This window comes from Anas acuta, chromosome 3 (assembly GCF_963932015.1).
Source record: "Anas acuta chromosome 3, bAnaAcu1.1, whole genome shotgun sequence".
Lineage (NCBI taxonomy): Eukaryota > Metazoa > Chordata > Aves > Anseriformes > Anatidae > Anas > Anas acuta.
Genome location: NC_088981.1, coordinates 115,249,979 through 115,271,842, shown reverse-complemented (window position 1 = coordinate 115,271,842; position 21,864 = coordinate 115,249,979). Strand labels below are relative to the sequence as shown.

Genomic DNA, 21,864 nt, shown 5'->3' with positions numbered 1-21,864 from the left:
TGCCCCAGGGTGGCTTGTACGGGGGAATTTGTGAGTATGGGAGCACCTCCCCTGGGTCTCCTCATCCTGAGCTCCTCCTATAGTCAGTAAATGCCTCCAAAGGCATTTGGATCAATCTCCAATGCTAAGCCATTCCTTGTTTCTCCGTTCCAGCCTCCTCCCCCCAACACACACTCTCCTTCTCTAATCCTCAAGGAGACACAGTTTAGGAGCCATAGCTTAGGATTGCATGGTGTGCGTGTCCCATTGTCCCCCTCTAATAGTATGAACCCTGTATGAATCCTCTTGATATTAGGGCATGCATTGTTACTGGAATTCCTTGCTTTATTTCTAGTGCTTTCAGTTCTGTATTGGGTCTTTTCTCTTTTTTTTTTTTTTTCCCTCTTTTTTTTTTTTCTCTTTTTATTTTATTTTTTTTTTAATTTTCTCTGGATATTCAGAGCGTGGTAAGATGTACCATTACTTAGATCTTAAATAATCTTTTATAGTAAAGATCTTTACTATAAAAAAACAACAGCAACAACAACAACAAAACACAGGGATCCACAAGAGGATATTGGTTCATATCATGAATCCTCAGGAGGCAAAATTTGGGTAACCCATTAAAGTTATCAAGAGAAAAAGTTACCTAGGAAAAATATCCCAATTATTATTGCCCAGACAGGACATTCACAGCATCTTTCAGCTTGATCATCCTCCCACACCACATAGCATCAAACTGCTTTAAGGATATGGTTTGGGAGCACTCTCACTTCCTCTGCATTTGATGTTTTTTAGGGGGCTGAATTAAAGGTTTTGACTTGGTCAGAGGTGGCAGGGAGGCCGAGCAATGGAGATGTAGAGCTGCTAAACTTGTGGAGGTGTAAAATCTTGGAAGCAATGGATATTTTGACTCTGATTTGTTATGGGATTTGTCAGATATTTCCTTGGCCAAGAGGCTAAGCAAAAAGTGCTGCACACTCATGCACTGACAGATCCTAAATGGTGTGGTGTTGGCTTGCTAGATGAAGACAATTTGGGATCAGAGGAAGGTGCTTACATTAGGATATGCTGGAGAGACAGGGAAAGGTGGAAAAGGGATGCAGGCTCACAGGATCTGTTTGGCCACATGGGCAAGACATCTTGCAGGCCATCTCCCCTTGTCCGTGATGGGGCACATTCTTCACTCCTTGCTGCCCATGGAAAGGCGATGCACAAAAGAGAGAGAAACACATCCTTAAGAAATGCTTTGGCGTGGGGGCGCAGCAGTGGTCCCAGCAGGGAACCATGTGTTCACGGAATGCTCACAAAGGGGCTTTGCCCAAGACATATTTAAGCAGCTTATGGCCATTAGACCCGTGTTTAATCTGCAGGAAAGTGGGCCACCAGGCGGGCAGGTGCTCCGACGCATTTAGAGCTATGGAGCAGCTGTGTCTTCGTAAGGCTGCTTAATGAGAGAGAGAGTGGTGGAGAGGACCCAGGGGACGTGTAATCAGATGAGTGTAGGACCAAGGTGGCTGGAGTCAGAGCTTACACACCAGGGGCTCAGCGAGCAGGCGTTGCAACCCCCCAGAAGAATTTTGTGGAAAGGGTGAAAGGAGGCCCTGAAAACACCTAGCAGCTGAGATAGTGAAAGAGAGCCCCAAAAGTAAAGTACTGAGTCTAGTTGTGCCTCTTCCACTCTCTCCTCAGTGGGGTTTTGACTGTAAGGGGAGGAGTGTGTGTGTTGGTGGGGCTGGCAAGGTAGAGGAGCAAAGCACAGGGGACACACAAGGGTTTGCTTGCCAAGAAAAAAACAGAGGAGGCACATCCAGCTTACAAGACGCAGATCTCCCAATTTCCTGGCCCAGTCACAGGCTTTTAGAGGGAAGATGAGTCTCCAAACTGAAAAGGCAATTTTCCCTCTGTCTTGACTTCCAGGTGCTGGATGCCTGCCCCTATGGCCCCCTGCGTGTTGCCTGCAGGACCTGGGCCAGCTAGGTGGAAAGCAGCTTGACTACTGCTCTCCAAAAAGCCACTGCTGAAAGGCAGCAAGGGCCAGACAGAAAATCTGCCAGATCATTTCCAGAACCAGTCCTAACTTTCCCAAATTAAAGATCTGGATCAGTCTGTGGGAGGCCAGAGAAGAGCAGGAACAACTTCAGTCATTCTCGACTGAGCTCGTCCTCCAAGAAAAAGGCCTCCCGGGACCTGGAGTAATACTTCCTAAGCAGGCTCTTATTTTGCAGTCATCCAAGAGATGGCAGCCTTCTCCAAATTTTCTTACTCGCAGGCTGGCTAGAATCTAGAAAGCTGCAGAAAGCTGTTAAAAGTCTCAGCATTTTCCTGGAGCTTGGCTCTGACTGCAAAGAGTAATTCTGCCTGCCTCCTCCCGGGAGGGTTTCCTTCCAGTTGGATGTGATCTAAACTGCCCTGAGTTCACAACCCTAGCAGCCTTGGGTTGCTGCTGCAGCGTGTCTTCACCACCCACGGGGCCCAGAGCAGCTTCTGTGGTTGTGTTGGGAGCCTGAGGTGGTTGTAGGAGCCAGAAATTCTCTGATGTGCAGCCTCAGCTGGGAGCGAGCTTGGTCCCCTCCATGTCCCTGTCCCGTCAACCTATGTTCTCCGGGCTTTGTCTTTGGAAGATAGGGACACAAACGACAAATCCGTTCTTTCCCAAGCAGCCTTTTTTTATCAGGTCACCCTTCTTTCCACGTTAGATTTGCAACCTATGCAAAGCTACAGGCTGACCCAAATACATAACAACATCCTCGGCTGAATTTCCCCCACTTCCATTTCTCTGAGTTCACCAGTCCGAGGGAAATAAGGCATGCGGCCTAGTTCTGGCTCCGTTCCCCTGGCCTTGGACACACTGGAGACATCTCTTCCACTCCATTAAACTGTGCCAGGGCCCGTTTTCTGCCCCTGAGGCCGACTGACACCGCCTGGCCTTGTCCAGACTAGGAAAAATCTCTCCCCCACCAAAGCAAGGCGTTGGGTCTCAGCTGCCGTGGTCCCCATTCCACACGCCAAATAACACCAGGAATTGCTTGGCTCAAAGGCCGGCCTTGGCAAATGGGAGTTCCTGTGCCTCGACGAGGCCCTGTGGACAAGTCACAGTCACTCTGAAGCTCTCGATTTAGGATTTGGAAAACCTCCATGGGTTTCCATGCAGACCTTGTCTGCCGCCTCGGGCAAGGCCTGGTCCCTCCCTCGTCCCTCAGCAGCAGGCAGCTTTGCTGGTGACCTCACAAATTAGACCTGCAATAGGCTCTGTTGAACCCGGTCAGCTCCAAGCTCACTAAAAGACAAATATATCAGTGCCTGCAGGGTATTTTGGTGTGCTGGAAGCAGGGACCAGCAAGGGACTCCCACTCCAGCACCCTGAGTTCCTGTCCCTCCTAAAGGAGCTCGCCCCAGGCCCAGGAACGCAGGCAGGGAAGAAACAAGGGCAAGAGCAAAGTGGCAATATGCCAGCTGCATTACTGCTCTTTTTACAGACATATTTTTTTCATAGAAATGAATTTCTTTAAGTGAATTTCATAAAGTGAACTGGGTTTGGTGAAGGACAGGCAGGGAAGGGAAAAGACTCGTGCCCAAGTGAATCGTTTTGCTCAGATAAAACTGTGAGGATCCATTTTTATTTTGAGCTTTTAAATCCTTTCCATTTGCTACATCAAAACTACACCAAGTGCATTAAAACTAAATAAAACCGTAATTTCCTCCCCCTCAAAAAGAGGCTGTGGAGCCCGGTTCCCCAGGTTAGGATAACTCCCCTGTGCCTTGGAGCTGAAATGGGCCCACAGCCTAGAAGATGGATGAGAAGGAAAGGACAAATTGTCCTCAGATATTGCAGGAAGCAAAACTTAGTTAATTTTAGCATCAACAATACAGGCATTTCTCAGTACCCTTTGTGGAGGTACTGATTAAAAATAAATAAATAAATAAATAAATAAGTGATGAATAGGAGTGAGACTCAGCAATGTAAAAAAAAAAAAAGCTGATTTGGCTTTACACTTTATTTTCCCCCCCAAAAAAATGGTGCACAAAGGGGATCCCTGCATATTTCCTTCCTGTCTAGCTTGTTGTGACTGCTTCCTGCTGCAGCACTGCTCTGTTCCCCCCATTCTCTGAACAAGGGTGGGGCACATGGCAGATTTTCTGGTCCACTGGCAAGCCCAAAGAACTCGGAGAAAATTGACTGATTGACTGTAATGTAAAAAAATTGTATTTTTCCTTTTCCAGTTTGCTAAAAGAAAAGAAAAAAAAAAAAAAAAAAAAAAGTGATGAATGGGAGTAAGAGCCACCAATGTAAAAAAAAAAAAAAAAAAAGCAGAGCAGGAGACAAGGAAACAAATTCTCCCTGGATTCTTCTCTCCAGGGGGCTGACTCAAGGGGCAGGGAGAAGGAGAGAGGAAAAATGACAGCTTTCATCCCAAATCCCTCCCCCACAAGACCCCCCGGCAGTGCTACAGATTGCTGTTACTGGGAATCCAGGCTAAGAGGACTCTGGGCTGGGCTCAGGGGACCTGTTCCAGTGCTCTTCCCGGGGTCACAGGACGCCAGTAAGCACACCACACACGTATGGGAGTTAAATCTTTTTCTCTTTTTATTTGTCCAGTTGACGGGGTGGCAGTGGAGCTCGACAGTCGAGATGCTGCTTCCAAAGCCGCCGAGCTGCCTCCTTGTCTGCAGTGGTTCCTTGCCCAGCCCTCATTTCCCTTTCCAGCCCGGCACCAGGGAGCAGCGCACTCTGCATTTCCAGTATTTGGAATACGAGCCCACCTTGGAGCACTCGGGGGAGCAGAACATGACTTTGGTATAGTGCGCCTCTGCCTTCTCATAGCCTGCAAGAAGAAAGCAGAGGGAGAGTGCTTGGCTTAGGAGAGTGCCCTTTTCCCCATAGGAATGGGGAAATGTTTCAAATGTTCAACTGGCCACGGAGCAGCCTTCCGCCAGATATTCACCGTGGTGCTTACAAGTGGGAGCCCGAGTGAAGGACTTGGCCTCAGTAGAAGAGAAACGGTGTCTGAAAGGAGCTTCTTCTGCCCGACTGGCAGATCTCAGCCCACAGTTCCTGCAGAGGGACCACAGGGCACCAGACTCCCAGAGACGGGCACTAGCAGCTACAGCTGTGTCACATCAGCAAGTGGAATGTGCCCAGGACTGCTCCGTGGCTCAGAAATCAAGTGGCAAGCGTCCCCTCTGGCACTGTGAAGCTCTCTTACCCCCTGCAGCACTGTCCATATCCAGACTCTTGGTTAGGAATTGTCTGTCCTAAGCTTGCTGCCAGATTCAGTTATCCCTCCAGAAATCTTCCTGAGCTAATCCCTTTTTACACCCCAGTCCCTTGAAATAAATCACTGATGTACCTGGCCGGGTTATAGCGATCATCTTAGGTGATGATATCTATATTTCTGAGAGTTAAAGTCACTTTAAATGAAGCCCACCAGTCTCAGCTCATCTCATCCCATCCATTTTTCCCACTTACCTGAGTTGGCCAGGGAGACCAGCAGGAAGACGGCGAGGACAAGGCAGAGAACCCTCATGGCTGGTGCTGAGCTGGAAGCTAAGTGAGGCTGGAAGGAGAAGAGCCGGAGTGAGCTCTATAAGGCATTGCCACTGGGAGCTGCAGCTGCCTTTATGAGCCCGTCCCTGTGCAGATGACACACTGAAATCCTGGAAAGCATGGAAAAAAAAAATGGTGTGTGATTACTTTATAAATGCATTCCAATTCATAATACTGTACAAACTAAAATGGAAGAACAGAAGAGGTCCTCTGAGCAAGAGAGCAAGTCAGGGAAAAAGGGAAAAGAAGTTCTAAATTTAGCCTTTCAAGTTGTGCCAGGCCCTCAGGAAATATGTTAATGTTTATGTCTGCATATTTTAAATTTTTGTTTCAATTAAAGCACGGGACAAAAAACGGCTGATAAGAGGCTGCGTGGAGGATCGCCTGATTCAGCCAGCACGGCCCCACTAAAATTGCATGGTGGAAAGCATTAAATTACTTTTTGAAGAGCCTAAAAACTCTGTTGCCTCTGGTAGCGGTGTAAAAGGAGGAGAAAGCCAAGCCGGTGGTGAGGATCTCATGGCTGGTGCTGAGCTGGAAGCTGAGTGAAGCTGGAAGGAGAAGAGCTGGAGTGAGGTTAAGCAGCCTCAAGCAGTCTGGGGCTGGAGGGGGCTCGATCTAACATTACTAATAGGAATACTATTCTGCACGTGATAGTACAATGGTTGCCAAGGCAGAAGGTCAAACGGAAAAGCTGTAACCCTGTGCCAAAGCATAATAAAGCATAATAAGTCACAGCCCTGTCAGCCTGTATCAGAAAAGAAACCCGAACTTTTTCGCATGGACAGGAAAGTTGAATTATAGAATTGTCTAGGTTGGAAGAGACCTCATATTCAGCCAACTATTCACCAATACTCCCAGGTCTTTCTCTGCCTGGCAGCTTTCCAACCAGAGGAACCTCATGGCTGGTGCTGAGCTGGAAGCTAACCGAGGCTTTAGAGAGAAGAGCTGGAGTGAGCTCGAGCAGGCTCGAGCAATGCTGCGGGAGGCTGGAGCTGCTGCTATTTATTGACACAAAACTTGTGCATGGATGATGCGAGGTATTCATGAAACTCCTCGAAATGCAGCCAAATGCAGAAAAATCCTTCAAGTGTAAACCTGGAACCTGTCCGAAGGTCAGAGAAGTAAGGGGGTGTGTTGCAGGCCTCCTGCCAGCTTCCTCCAGAGCCTATGTCAGAGAAGAAAACCCAAACTTGGGTTTTGGAAGGGTGAAGTTGAAAATTGCAAAAGGATGAGCTGCAAAAACCTGCTCAAGGTTGGACTCTTTGCTATCCTCAGTGGCTGCAACTTGGTGGTGCTGAGAGATGTTGCCTTGGTCAAGGATGAGCAGTCGGAGGACAAGTTCCCCACACTGTCTCCTCAGGAAGGGTCTTCTCCTGCCTCAGCAGGGATGCCAGAGGCAATGTACCCCTTCATGCAAAGACATTGGGATCCATGCCCTGTTTTGGAGAACACAGGGGCTAACAACACAAAATGGAAGAAAAGGAAGTCCATTTGGGGACAAGACGTAATTGCCGGTGGCAATTAGCAGGTTCAGAAGGTGCAGCACAATGTTCAGGCTGCCCCAGACCCAGCCAGGTCTCTCCTCCTCTTAATTCTCCAGCTATTCAGTCCCATGGAGCCTGTGCTTACAAAGGCTGCCAGCACAGCACAGAGCACTTCATGACGTGATTTTAGCTGCTGTATTTCCCCTTTGCACAGTTGGTTCCCAAATGTCTCAACAGTGCAGGAGTATGAGGGCTGGAGCTACAAAATCCCAGATGCCCATAAGGTTTCTCACGTGTGGAAGATGTCTGAAGAAATCTGAAAGGGCTTTGGGAACAGAAAATGTCACCTTCATAGGATTGTGTCTGGGCTGCTGGTTCAGATCGTCTGGGACAGAAAAAGAAGTAACAAAGATTTATGTAGGGGTCTCACAGCTCGTCTGAGGGTAGGACTTCTGGGACAGGCCAGAGGCCTACAGTGGATTTCTCTCCGATACCACCCCATCACCTCTGCTCCAGCACATCCCCACAGGATTCGCCAGCAGTGTGCTCAGGTGGCCAAGAAGGCCAACGGCATCCTGGCTTGCATCAGAAACAGTGTGACCATCAGGGCTAGGGAGGTGATCGTCCCCCTGTACTCGGCTCCAGTGAGGCCGCACTTCGAGTACTGTGTTCAGTTTTGGGCCCCTCGCTACAAGAAGGACATCGAGGTTTTGTCTTTGGAAGGTAGGGACACAAACGACAAATCCGTTCTTTCCCAAGCAGCCTGTTTTTATCAGGTCACCCTTCTCTCCATGTTAGATTTGTAACCTATGCAAAGCTACAGGCTGACCCAAATACATAACAACATCCTCGGCTGAATTTCCCCCACTTCCATTTCTCTGAGTTCACCAGTCCGAGGGAAATAAGGCATGCGGCCTAGTTCTGGCTCCGTTCCCCTGGCCTTGGACACACTGGAGACATCTCTTCCACTCCATTAAACTGTGCCAGGGCCCGTTTTCTGCCCCTGAGGCCGACTGGCACCGCCTGGCCTTGTCCAGACTAGGAAAAATCTCTCCCCCACCAAAGCAAGGTGTTGGGTCTCAGCTGCCGTGGTCCCCATTCCACACGCCAAATAACACCAGGAATTGCTTGGCTCAAAGGCCGGCCTTGGCAAATGGGAGTTCCTGTGCCTCAACGAGGCCCTGTGGACAAGTCACAGTCACTCTGAAGCTCTCGATTTAGGATTTGGAAAACCTCCATGGGTTTCCATGCAGACCTTGTCTGCCGCCTCGGGCAAGGCCCGGTCCCTCCCTCGTCCCTCAGCAGCAGGCAGCTTTGCTGGTGACCTCACAAATTAGACCTGCAATAGGCTCTGTTGAACCCGGTCAGCTCCAAGCTCACTAAAAGACAAATATATCAGTGCCTGCAGGGTATTTTGGTGTGCTGGAAGCAGGGACCAGCAAGGGACTCCCACTCCAGCACCCTGAGTTCCTGTCCCTCCTAAAGGAGCTCGCCCCAGGCCCAGGAATGCAGGCAGGGAAGAAACAAGGGCAAGAGCAAAGTGGCAATATGCCAGCTGCATTACTGCCCTTTTTACAGACGTATTTTTTTCATAGAAATGAATTTCTTTAAGTGAACTTCATAAAGTGTATTGGGTTTGGCGAAGGACAGGCAGGGAAGGGAAAAGACTCGTGCCCAAGTAAATTGTTTTGCTCAGATAAAACTGTGAGGATCCATTTTTATTTTGAGCTTTTAAATCCTTTCCATTTGCTACATCAAAACTACACCAAGTGCATTAAAACTCAATAAAACCGTAATTTCCTCCCCCTCAAAAAGAGGCTGTGGAGCCCGGTTCCCCAGGTTAGCTCCCTGTTAATTCCCCTGTGCCTTGGAGCTGAAATGGGCCCACAGCCTAGAAGATGGATAAGAAGGAAAGGACAAATTTTCCTCAGATATTGCAGGAAGCAAAACTTAGTTAGTTTTAGCATCAACAATACAGACGCGAATGCAAAGGACGCGAGTAAGCACACCACACACGTATGGGAGTTAAATCTTTTTCTCTCTTTTTATTTGTCCAGTTGAGGGGGTGGCAGTGGAGCTTGACAGTCGAGATGCTGCTTCCAAAGCCACGAAGCTGCCTCCTCGTCCGGGTTGGCTCCTTGCCCAGCCCTCATTTCCCTTTCCAGCCCGGCATCAGGGAGCAGCGCACTCTGCATTTCCAGTATTTGGAATACGAGCCCACCTTGGAGCACTCGGGGGAGCAGAACATGACTTTGGTATAGTGCGCCTCTGCCTTCTCATAGCCTGCAAGAAGAAAGCAGAGGGAGAGTGCTTGGCTTAGGAGAGTGCCCTTTTCCCCATAGGAATGGGGAAATGTTTCAAATGTTCAACTGGCCATGGAGCAGCCTTCCGCCACATATTCACCGTGGTGCTTACAAGTGGGAGCCCGAGTGAAGGACTTGGCCTCAGTAGAAGAGAAACGGTGTCTGAAAGGAGCTTCTTCTGCCCGACTGGCAGACCTCAGCCCACAGTTCCTGCAGAGGGACCACAGGGCACCAGACTCCCAGAGACGGGCACTAGCAGCTACAGCTGTGTCACATCAGCAAATGGAATGTGCCCAGGACTGCTCCGTGGCTCAGAAATCAAGTGGCAAGCGTCCCCTCTGGCACTGTGAAGCTCTCTTACCCCCTGCAGCACTGTCCACATCCAGACTCTTGGTTAGGAATTGTCTGTCCTAAGCTTGCTGCCAGATTCAGTTATCCCTCCAGAAATCTTCCTGAGCTAGTCCCTTTTTACACCCCAGTCCCTTGAAATAAATCACTGATGTACCTGGCCGGGTTATAGCGATCATCTTAGGTGATGATATCTATATTTCTGAGAGTTAAAGTCACTTTAAATGAAGCCCACCAGTCTCAGCTCATCTCATCCCATCCACTTTTCCCACTTACCTGAGTTGGCCAGGGAGACCAGCAGGAAGACGGCGAGGACAAGGCAGAGAACCCTCATGGCTGGTGCTGAGCTGGAAGCTAAGTGAGGCTGGAAGGAGAAGAGCCGGAGTGAGCTCTATAAGGCGTTGCCACTGGGAGCTGCAGCTGCCTTTATGAGCCCGTCCCTGTGCAGATGACACACTGAAATCCTGGAAAGCATGGAAAAAAATCGAAGGTATTGTGTGTGATTACTTTGTAAGATGCATTCCAATTCATTGTACTCTGGCTTTATCATTCAATATTCTTTACAGAGCAGCCTGTTCACCATAGTGATTACAATGTTTACAACTTCTACTTCCTCCAAAGTAAATCGGAAGTCCTGAGTGAAAGCCAGGGAAGAAGGGAAAAAAGAAAAGAAAAAAAAAAAAAGCAGAGTGAAAGACAAGGATTCCTGATTCCTGGGAGGACAGAGGCCAGGACGTCAGGAAATATGTTATCTTTTATGCCTTCATATTTTAAATTTTTGTTTCAATTAAAGCACGGGACAAAAACGGCTGATAAGAGGCTGCGTGGAGGACTGCCTGATTCATCAAGCACGGTCCCACTAAAATTGCATGGTGGAAAGCATTAAATTACTTTTTGAAGAGCCTAAAAACTCTGTTGCCTCTGGCACCGGTGTAAAAGAAGGAGAAATCCAAGCCGGTGCATCTCTAAACAGCTTGTCTGTGCAGAGTAAACGTCTGCCCCTGCTGCAGAGCTCCCGCAGACCTCGGATGCCCTCACAGCCCTTCTCCATACCCATTTTTCCCCACCTGAGACCAGAATCTGACCCTCCCTCCCCCCGTATGGTACCAATACCCCAAACTGAAGAAGCCCTGGCTGGGCAGCCTGCCCGAGGAGAATTAAAAAGGCATGGTTTGAGGTGTGGGACAGACAATTTGTGCCTCTGTTGTCCACCTGCCTCTGGGGGTCTGCTGGTGTTTGCACAGAAAAGGGGGGTATGACATGCTTACAGCAGACGTTGCTGAACCACACACATTTTTTGAGACGTCTGGATACATCCTGTAGCCTGAAAAAAAGCAGTAAGGAACTGAAAGATTCTCCCTGGATTCTTCTCTCCAGGGGTCTGACTCAAGGGGCAGGGAGAAGGAGAGAGGAAAAATGACAGCTTTCATCCCAAATCCCTCCCCCACAAGACCCCCCGGCAGTGCTACAGATTGCTGTTACTGGGAATCCAGGCTTCTGTGGTGCTAAGAGGACTCTGGGCTGGGCTCAGGGAACCTGTTCCAGTGCTCTGCCAGGGGTCACAGGACGCGAGTAAGCACACCACACACGTATGGGAGTTAAATCTTTTTCTCTCTTTTTATTTGTCCAGTTGAGGGGGTGGCAGTGGAGCTCGACAGTCGAGATGCTGCTTCCAAAGCCACCGAGCTGCCTCCTCGTCCGGGTTGGCTCCTTGCTCAGCCCTCATTTCCCTTTCCAGCCCGGCATCAGGGAGCAGCGCACTCTGCATTTCCAGTATTTGGAATACGAGCCCACCTTGGAGCACTCGGGGGAGCAGAACATGACTTTGGTATAGTGCGCCTCTGCCTTCTCATAGCCTGCAAGAAGAAAGCAGAGGGAGAGTGCTTGGGTTAGGAGAGTGCCCTTTTCCCCATAGGAATAGGGAAATGTTTCAAATGTTCAACTGGCCACGGAGCAGCCTTCCGCCACATATTCACCGTGGTGCTTACAAGTGGGAGCCCGAGTGAAGGACTTGGCCTCAGTAGAAGAGAAACGGTGTCTGAAAGGAGCTTCTTCTGCCCGACTGGCAGATCTCAGCCCATAGTTCCTGCAGAGGGACCACAGGGCACCAGACTCCCAGAGACGGGCACTAGCAGCTACAGCTGTGTCACATCAGCAAGTGGAATGTGCCCAGGACTGCTCCGTGGCTCAGAAATCAAGTGGCAAGCGTCCCCTCTGGCACTGTGAAGCTCTCTCTTGGTTAGGAATTGTCTGTCCTAAGCTCACCCCCAAACTTTTAACCTCAGTTATCCCTCCAGAAATCTTCCCTTTTTACACCCCAGTCCCTTGAACTAAATCACTGATGTACCTGACCGGGTTATAGCAATCACCTCAGATGGCGATATCTATATTTCCGAGAGCTAAAGTCACTTTCAATGAAGCCCACCAGTCTCAGCTCATCTTATCCCATCCATTTTTCCCACTTACCTGAGTTGGCCAGGGAGACCAGCAGGAAGACGGCGAGGACAAGGCAGAGAAACCTCATGGCTGGTGCTGAGCTGGAAGCTAAGTGAGGCTGGAAGGAGAAGAGCCGGAGTGAGGTCAAGCAGTCTTGAGCAGTCTGGGGCTGGGGGGGGCTGGACCTGACGTTACTTATAGAAATACGATTCCACACGCGGTAGTACAAATTTTTCGCGTTTTCCTGTCAAGTCAAAATTTTTCACATTTTCCTGTTCAAGAAGTTAGAAGTGTGCCAAAGCATAATGAGTCACAGCCCTGTCAGCCTGTATCAGTAAGAAACCCAGACTTTTTCTCATGGACAGGGAAGTTGAATAGTAGAATTGTCTAGTATGAGCACGCTGCTGGCTCATATTCAGCCAACTATCAACCATCACTTCCAAGTCTTTCTCCGCCTGGCAGCTTTCCAACCAGAGGAACCTCATGGCTGGTGCTGAGCTGGAAGCTAACCGAGGCTTTAGAGAGAAGAGCTGGAGTGAGCTCGAGCAGGCTCGAGCAATGCTGCGGGAGGCTGGAGCTGCTGCTATTTATTGACACAAATCTTGTGCATGGATGATGCGAGGTATTCATGAAACTCCTCGAAATGCAGCCAAATGCAGAAAAATCCTTCAAGTGTAAACCTGGAACCTGTCCGAAGGTCGGAGAAGTAAGGGGGTGTGTTGCAGGCCTCCTGCCAGCTTCCTCCAGAGCCTATGTCAGAGAAGAAAACCCAAACTTGGGTTTTGGAAGGGTGAAGTTGAAAATTGCAAAAGGATGAGCTGCAAAAACCTGCTCAAGGTTGGGCTCTTTGCTATCCTCAGTGGCTGCAACTTGGTGGTGCTGAGAGATGTTGCCTTGGTCAAGGATGAGCAGTCAGAGGGCAAGTTCCCCACACTGTCTCCTCAGGAAGGGTCTTCTCCTGCCTCAGCAGGGATGCCAGAGGCAATGTACCCCTTCATGCAAAGACATTGGGATCCATGCCCTGTTTTGGAGAACACAGGGGCTAACAACACAAAATGGAAGAAAAGGAAGTCCATTTGGGGACAAGACGTAATTGCCGGTGGCAATTATCAGGTTCAGAAGGTGCAGCACAATGTTCAGGCTGCCCCAGACCCAGCCAGGTCTCTCCTCCTCTTAATTCTCCAGCTATTCAGTCCCATGGAGCCTGTGCTTACAAAGGCTGCCAGCACAGCACAGAGCACTTCATGACGTGATTTTAGCTGCTGTATTTCCCCTTTGCACAGTTGGTTCCCAAATGTCTCAACAGTGCAGGAGTATGAGGGCTGGAGCTACAAAATCTCAGATGCCCATAAGGTTTCTCACGTGTGGAAGATGTCTGAAGAAATCTGAAAGGGCTTTGGGAACAGAAAATGTCACCTTCATAGGATTGTGTCTGGGCTGCTGGTTCAGATCGTCTGGGACAGAAAAAGAAGTAACAAAGATTTATGTAGGGGTCTCTCAGCTCGTCTGAGGGTAGAACTTCTGGGACAGGCCAGAGGCCTACAGTGGATTTCTCTCCAATACCACCCCATCACCTCTGCTCCAGCACATCCCCACAGGATTCGCCAGCAGTGTGCTCAGGTGGCCAAGAAGGCAAACGGCATCCTGGCTTGCATAAGAAACAGTGTGGCCAGCAGGGCTAGGGAGGTGATCGTCCCCCTGTACTCGGCTCTGGTGAGGCCGCACCTCGAGTACTGTGTTCAGTTTTGGGCCCCTCGCTACAAGAAGGACATCGAGGTTTTGTCTTTGGAAGATAGGGACACAAACGACAAATCCGTTCTTTCCCAAGCAGCCTGTTTTTATCAGGATCCCCCGACCACGACTTTTGGGAAGACAATGAACCACACAGCGCACCTCAGAGTGGGAACTGGTCTTTTTTAATGAGAGGACCGAACTCCATTTCCATGAAATAAGAAACTGCCGCATGCATCACCGTTTCCCTCCTCCTCCCAGCACTGAAAGTCTCAGCTCGACTTCTTTTTCCTGTGTCTCAGGCAGCAAGATGTCCTCCTGCAGTCCTCAGGGTGCACCTCCCTCTCTCCTTTAGCACACATCCTGGAACAATGCCCGTTGCAGCTCTTTTTTGACTGTCTTTTTCCTGTAGAAAGAAAGAGAGTTAAGTCTGTGTTTGCTATTTCTTCGTGGTCAGTGGCACAGAAAGTCCACCACCTCGCAGGAAACTGTCTCCTTACAACAAAGCACCCACACCCAAACCAATCATTAGGAACGGGCCCTGGTCATGGTTGGTCCTTGTCTCAGGATGGTTTGGGTCCATGCTATTTGGCCAAGAGCAAAACTGATAATTGAAAGGCTTGGAAGATTTAATTTCAGTGTCAAGTCCAGGCCTCAGAGCAGGCACTGATGAAGTTATTAGAATAGCCGTAACCATCCAGGTTCATAAATTGAAATTCAACTTCAGAGGAGCTGATTTGCTCTGCCTGCGTTCATTTGTCTCCAGTGACTGTGATGGGACTCAGTTCACATGAAGACACCCTCAGATGGTGGATGTCTAAATCTAGGCCAGTGTGATTCAGCAGCTGGTCTCCTTCCCAAAATCTGGTGAGCCAAACCCACCCAAAACCTCTATATGACCCTCCCCACCTGCACCTATTTCCCTGGAAAAGTCTTCGTTACCTTCCTTCCTTTATGGTTCATTCATTTCTTCTCCACGTAATGTGCCACCTTACCTGGGGTGGCCATCAGGGTCATCAGGAAAACAGCAAACACAACATAGATGATCTTCATGCCTGGATCTCCACCGGGATCACAGCAGGTCTGGGATGCAGCCTGGCCGAGGGAGCTTGAATCTGCTGCTAAAAATAAGGCTGGAAATCCCGATATTTATAGCCATTTCGTGGCAGAAAGGACAGCGTTAAGGAGGGGCGTGACTCTGCTGTTGCCCAAGGACGCGTTGTTTGCTGCTCCATGGGATATCGTGTCACTCCAACCCAGTGGCCCTCCGACAATGAGACATCCACCCTGTGCCCATTTGTCACGGGGTGTTGAAGGCATCTCGCGTGGCCTCTGCAGGCGTCTCTCCTTTCGTGGCCGGGCTCCTCTCCATCTCGGTGATGATGCTCTTATCATGGCCAATTGTCACTACCAATCCCAGGGTACATGTCTTGGGATGGAGAGGTCACAGGGACAGGTCTGAGAGTGCTTCTGCCCTTCCAGAACAGACACCTGAGAGGACTGGTGCTACACAAGCCAATGCCACCACGTACCTTCTCTTTTTATGTCAAAACCTAGCCCCTCTGCTAGGAGCCAACATACTGTGGCAATGGACAGGCAAGTTTTTATAAAGTTGAAATATCTTTCCTGATAGATATAAATATAAATATCTTTCCAGAACTCTGGCACACTGAAGGTGAGGCCACCAGTCTCATCGTCAGGGGCTTAATTCACTTTCCTGAACACTGACAGCACCATTCCCCAGGTTCACCCTACTCATCAACCACGTGCAAGAGACTTGAAAGTCTCTTCCTGCAGAGAGAGAAAATAGCAGCTCAGTCCTTGTCTCTTATTCTCCTCAGTCCTCTAAGAGTTGGGCTTTAAACAGAAATGGATGGAACAGAGCAAAACACCGCCTGCAGAGGTGACCAAATGGTGGCAAGCAGAGAAATAGCAACCACAGCACCTCCAGTCCGAGCAGACACACCGTGGGCTGTGTTCCCTGGCAATGACCGAGTGTTTTGGGCTGAACAATATTGGCACTGCCTTGTGCTGTTCCCTCCAGACCTGCCTGCAAGCAGGTTAGGGCTATCTGCCCCGGAGAGCACAACCTGCAGAAGCACTCGCTCCAAGTCCATTCGCTCTGAGTGGGAGGTGAATAAACCTAGCAGAGAGATCCCACCTCATCCCCAGCCATGGCTCTAGAGGGTAATCATCTCCTGCAGCTTCCAAATCACACCTGGCAGCCACGTAAAGGTGTCCCAGGCACAAAGATCCTTCTAGGTAAAGACCTAAGAGCTAAGCTCTCCCTAATTTTCTTTTTAATCTCACCCAAATTGTTCCAGCCCTTCTCCATACCCATTTTTCCCCACCTGAGACCAGAAACTGACCCTCCCTCCCCCCGTATGGTAGCGATACCCCAAACTGAAGAAGCTCTGGCTGGGCAGCCTGCCCGAGGAGAATTAAAAAGGCATGGTTTGAGGTGTGGGACAGACAATTTGTGCCTCTGTTGTCCACCTCTGGGGGTCTGCTGGTATTTGCACAGAAAAGGGGGGTATGACATGCTTACAGCAGACATTGCTGAACCACCCACATTTTTTGAGACGTCTGGATACATCCTGTAGCCTGAAAAAAAGCAGTAAGGAACTGAAAGATTCTCCCTGGATTCTTCTCTCCAGGGGGCTGACTCAAGGGGCAGGGAGGAGAGAGGAAAAATGACAGCTTTCATCCCAAATCCCTCCCCCACTTTGGGCTGGACTCAGGGAACCTGTCCTAGTGCTCTGCCTGGGGCCACGGGACGCGAGCAAGCACACCACACACAGGAGTTACATCTTTTTGTCTCTTTTTATTTATGCAGAGGAGGGGGTGGCAGTTGAGAAGCCGCTCCCAAAGCCACCGAGCTGCCTCCTGGTCCGCGGGGGCTGCTTGCCCAGCCCTTATTTCCCCTTCCAGCCGGGCGGCAGGCAGCAGTAGAACTTGCAGTCGGAGGACAGGGACCACACGTCCGCCTTGGAGCACTTGCTGGAGCAGTACCCGACCTTGGGGCAGTACTTCCTCACCTGCCCGTAGCCTGCAAAAGGAAAGCAGAGGGAGAGTGCTTGGGTTAGGAGGGTGCCCTTTTCCCCTGTTTTCCAGCCTTTCGTCACCTCCAGAGTGAGGATACTGAGCAGGATGAGCTCCTGTTCACGGGGAGGTCCTGCTCAAGGCTGCTCTGTGACTCAGAAATCAAGTGGCAAGAGTTCCCTCTGGAAATGTGAAGCTCTCTCTTGGTTAGGAATTGTCTGTCCTAAGCTCACTCCCAAACTTTTAACCTCAGTTATCCCTCCAGAAATCTTCCTGAGCTAGTCCCTTTTTCCATCCCAGTCCCTTGAACTAAATCACTGATGTACCTGACCGGGTTATAGCAATCACCTCAGATGGCGATATCTATTTTTCCAAGAGCAAAGTTGCGTGAAATAAATCCCAGCCAGTCAGCTCATCTCTCCCACTTTTCCCACTTACCTGGGGCAGCCAGGGAGATCAGCAGGAAGACGGCGAAGACAAGGCAGAGGAACCTCATGGCTGGGGCTGAGCTGGGATCTCAGCGAGACTGGAGGGAAAAGAGCCGGAGCGAGCTCGAGAGGAGGAGGAGGAGGCAGTGTGGAGGGAGGCTGAGGCTGCGGGTATTTATCGAGCCCTCTCCTACAGCGCAGAGGATGCCGGGGAGCCACGGGAACCCGTCCAAGACCGTGCTGTTCATGGCCGGGCACACGGTGGGGGGGAACGAGCAGCAGGACCTCCTGCGCCCAGGTGTGCTGGCAGCCGCCTCCCGGTTGCCCAATATCGGCCAATAATCCACGCGCCGCCTTTGAAGGGAGCACAAAGGAATAGGGGCTGGCAAGAGCGGGGCGGATGGGTCAGCGGGACCTGATGGGGATCTGCAGTATAACGGGGAGGGGAGGACGAGATCGGTATCACAGAATTTCGGGGCTTTTCTCGGCCTCTGGCAGAGATGCAAGAGGGCTGAGCAGCGGGCGCGATATGCCGATAACTCGCCCTCCATTGTCTAGACCCTTCAGCACGCAGACAGAGGGAGCCTGCTGTGAGCTGCCTTGGCTTCAGGAGGGCCCAGGGCCTGTGCCTCCATTCCCACCCTCATGGGAACACAGCCTGCAAAATATCTCTAATAATTTCAGCAAACCTCATATCCATCACTTGCTGTCCCCTCTCACCCCGCCGATGGGCAGCAGCACAGGGGCTGAGTGCCTCTCCCAGGAGCCTGGATCAGCCGACTGCTTGCAGACACTTTGGTCACCATCCCCTCTCTCAAACCCTCCAGAAAATTATGTGGTTTGGGAAAAAATATGTAATCTTCGTACAAATGATGGAGGGAGGAGGATTGGGAATCCGGGGGCTCTGAACACAGCTGCAAGGCTGAAAAGGGGAAAACTGTATGCTAAGAAATTTTAGCTTTCTGATTTTTGATTAGAATTTGGATTTTAGCTTTCTGATTTTCAATTTCTGATGGCCTGTAATAGGGCAAGAAGAGGTTAAAAGCTGGGGGTTCATTCCCGTAAAGTTAAATATGCCAGAGCTTTTCAGCTCACGAATGAAGCAGTTACTGGAGATGGATCACAAGGCTACAAAAATTGTAGAGGGCTAAGGGACATCTACAGTTCTCCAAGTCTAACCCAAGAAATGGGCGAGATGTGCTGAATCACACGTTCATAGCAAAAGTAAACAAAATACACCCTTCACACTGAACGTAGCTGAAATGTTGAACACGTTGCCACCAGATGTTGGAGAAAAATATCAGACATCTTAAAAAGCACTTTATTAATTCAAGAAGCAATTGCAAATGCAAAAATTAGATACAAATCCTTATCGAAGAAGACCCTGAACCTCATGGTGCTGCAGGCTGGAGACTTTTGCTGGGCAAAAACACGCTCTTGGACTCTCTCTCATGCTGTTTCATGGCTGCTGCTTCTAACCAGCACTTTGCCTGTTTTGCAGTGTTTATTTTCTCTGTGCACGGTGTACAAAGCTGGATGGATGCACTTTCCGACACGTGCAGGGTGCCGTGGGTACGTCCTGTGTTTCACCAACCCAGCTTCTGTTTAAACTTGCAGGACAATTGGTGCTGGCTTCCCAGCACCAGGACATTGCTCGTTTGTTCCTACCCGTGATCCACTGCAACCTGAAATTTTCCTGCACGACTGCTGCGCAGACAGAAACTCCTTGTTCTGCAATCCCCAGCTAATTACTCATGTCTGGAGATGGGTAGCTCTCCCTGTTCCCTAATCGTACTTGGTTTATTATTTCTTTAGCATGAATCCTCACCCTGTCCTCTAATTTGTAGCAGTCCCTCACAACTTTTTATTTGTGAATATAGCAAGCACTGTCCCTGGATGACCGGAAAAATTATTAGGCAGGATAGCACTGGGCTCACAACAGATTTCTGATCAGATGTGGTGTGGGAATGAATTGCTTTAGTTTTGTTTAGATATTTGCCTGTTTCCCTCAATCAGCTTCATGTTTCTTTTGAGGAGATTCCAACAAAACACCCAAATAGCTCCCAGGCTATTGCAGGGCATCAATAGGAAAGACCCTTGGAGAACCTCACTGACAAAGTGAGGATGGAGGCACCCTGAAAACCATTCCCTATGATGGATTTGATGCCCCAGTGCTGTCCGTGAGGTCTGTGCATTGCAGACAGCATCCAGGGCTGGTGCCTGACCAGAAGGACACTCAGGCTGGATTTCTGCAGCCCTGGGGAGCAAACCTGCCCCAGGCAGCTCCTGCTGGCACCGGGTTGAGCAGGGCTGCACCCGGCGGCGCTGAGCAGCCGGATCTGGAGGAGGGGGAATTGCCCCCGCGTGTCCGGGTTGGTGCAAGCGGCCGGGAGCTGGGAGGTGAAGCCCACTGGAGCATGGCCCCAGCCTCCTGGCACCTTTGGGAGCGGGTCCAGCAGGTCGCAGTGACATTGCACGCGCCAGAAAGCAAACGCCGCCTCTCCGAAGATGGCTTTGCTCGAGTTCCTCCTCCCTGTTCATGTCAGGCACTGCTCTATAAAACCCAGCACCTCCAGCGTTCCTCACCGTGGCCGTCTCACACCTCTGCTTTGCTCCCGGCGTGCCGAGATCCCCACCGTCCTCCAGACATGAGGGTGCTCTGCGTGGTCTTTGCCGTGCTCCTGCTTTTCTCCATGGCCGCGCCAGGTAAGAGAGCGATGCCGTACCTGGGGCTGAGGGTGCACAGCCTCTAGCAGAACCATTTCCAAATGCTTACCTTGGGTCCCTGGGTTTTAGAGGCTCACAGCCACAAGGGATGCCCTGGAGACACCTCCTGACCTTCTCCTTTCTCACTCTTTTTTACTCTAATTCCTGCCCTCTCTTCCCCTTTTGCCCTCTGCTCATATCACCCGGTGTCTCCTGCCTCCCCTCTCCGGTCTGTGGGGTGGACGGAGGGATGCATCTCCCCCAGCTCTGGGGCTCATCCTCCCGTGGCCTCCCCCTGCTGCCTTCAGCTTTAGCAAGGACAGACAAAAACGGGCACTTTAGGACATGATTTACCCCACGCAGCCAGCAAGCTGTATAGGTCAACGTAGGGATGAACTTCCAGTGCCCAGCTCTCCACCTGGCTCAACGGGGACAGAAAACACCACTCCTTCCCTGCAAGGGTTTAAACACAAACCTTCCCCCTGCCCCAGCACAGCCAGAGAGGAGACAATTTCCAACTTTTGGGGGCTTGCTGTCCTACAGTGCAGGACATTTGCTGTTATAACCCACCTCTCTCTCCTCCCTCGCAGGGTACGGGCAGAAGAAGGGCTTTTGCGCAGGGTACTGCTCCTACTCGTGTGCCAAAACGGACGAGTGGACGTTCCACCAGACCTGCGGGAAGATGTACTGCTGCATCCCCCCTCCCAAAAAGGGAAAATGATTGCAACGGAGATCCCAGCGCTGTGTTCATTGCGTGCCGGAGACGGTTTCGTTGCTTTGAAGTAAATGTGGCCAAAAGTGATTTGTGTGTGCCGTGTGGTTCATTCCCCTCCTGGGCAGGGAGCTCCAGGGGAGGTTCTGCAGCCTCCCTGGGCCACAAACGCAATGCGCCTCTGATAACCACAGACATGTGACTGCAAAATGTCAGTCTGGAAGGGAAGGGGCTTTGGGACCTGCTTAAAAACAGGGTGGTGGCAAAGGCTGGGGGAGAACGGACTGCCTGATATCCTGTCCTCCTCCTCCACACTTTTCCTGGTCCCTACCCACTCCATCACACCATAAACCTTTCACTCCAGGCTTTCTGCACGGGGATGGGGACAGGGAGTGGTCTGGTGCTGGGGGGCTCAAAGCATCCAGGCAAAAAGCAGCCAGGGAAGGCTCAGGAGCAATATCAGAGGGTGGGATGTTCGTGTCAAAAAGCAGCAGCTTCCTGACTGCCTCACGGGACAGAAAACAGCCCAGTTCCTGAGCAATCCCCCGGGAAACAGAATAAGTTTCCAGCCGTGGGGCCTTTCAAACGCAGAAAAAGGCTCCCACACTGGTGTTTGTCAGGTTAGGGGATGATGAAGGAAACTCCCTCGCAGAAAACTTGGTTAATTTAGGATTAAAAGAAAGAAAGTCAGCTTAATTTTTTCCGTGTGTAACCTGAGCTGCTCCAACTGCTACTACTAATAACTCGGGTAAAAACAAGCCACATCAGGAGATTTTTTTGGGGGAGGGGTTGAAGAGAGCAAGTAGCCTTACACTATTTAATCCACGGGACAAAGGGTCATTGTGAAACCCGATAACTTTAAAAGATGCATCTCTTGACAAAGTGAGCAAGAAGCCAGGAGTCCTGATGGAGCTGTGGGATCCCATGCGATGTTTCCCCTTGCAGGAGGAGCTGTCAAGATTTCTCTTTCAGATTTCTCTTTCCAAACCAGATGGTGAGATGTTGAGCAAGAGGGGTTAACATCAGCGTGGGGCTGAGATCAGCCAGGGGAAGGCAGCAAGGAAATGTTGAGAGTGACAGGCGTCCTGCTTACCCAGTGGTTACTTACCCCAGGCAACAGGATCCAAAAAATAAAAATAAAAAA

The 21,864-nt window shown here is 50.3% G+C and overlaps 1 protein-coding gene and 2 long non-coding RNA genes across 3 annotated transcripts; all 3 read right to left on the bottom strand.

The window, feature by feature from the left end:
• Positions 1 to 4,545: 4,545 nt before the first annotated feature.
• Positions 4,546 to 5,938, bottom strand: LOC137854925 (uncharacterized). The gene is made up of 2 exons (XR_011095455.1): positions 5,446 to 5,938; positions 4,546 to 4,794 (listed from the first exon to the last, which is right to left on the bottom strand). It is a non-coding gene; the product is annotated as an uncharacterized lncRNA (long non-coding RNA).
• Positions 5,939 to 9,033: 3,095 nt separating this feature from the next.
• Positions 9,034 to 10,550, bottom strand: LOC137854924 (uncharacterized). Its single transcript, XR_011095454.1, has 2 exons — positions 9,938 to 10,550; positions 9,034 to 9,286 (listed from the first exon to the last, which is right to left on the bottom strand). It is a non-coding gene; the product is annotated as an uncharacterized lncRNA (long non-coding RNA).
• A 6,096-nt stretch (positions 10,551 to 16,646) lies between these two features.
• LOC137854923 (cygnin) lies at positions 16,647 to 17,442 on the bottom strand. Its single transcript, XM_068678901.1, has 2 exons — positions 17,313 to 17,442; positions 16,647 to 16,881 (listed from the first exon to the last, which is right to left on the bottom strand). Exons 1-2 carry the CDS (start codon positions 17,368 to 17,370, stop codon positions 16,748 to 16,750), a joined length of 192 nt encoding a protein of 63 aa, XP_068535002.1. The 5' UTR covers positions 17,371 to 17,442; the 3' UTR covers positions 16,647 to 16,747.
• Positions 17,443 to 21,864: the final 4,422 nt, after the last annotated feature.

Bases quoted from the DNA above. Each gene is read 5' to 3' on its own strand.
- LOC137854923 (XM_068678901.1), bottom strand. From the start codon at position 17,370: ATGAGGTTCCTCTGCCTTGTCTTCGCCGTCTTCCTGCTGATCTCCCTG. The intron at 16,882-17,312 runs GTAAGTGGGAAA...TTCCTTTTGCAG, and splicing joins GATCTCCCTGGCTGCCCCAG to GCTACGGGCAGGTGAGGAAG.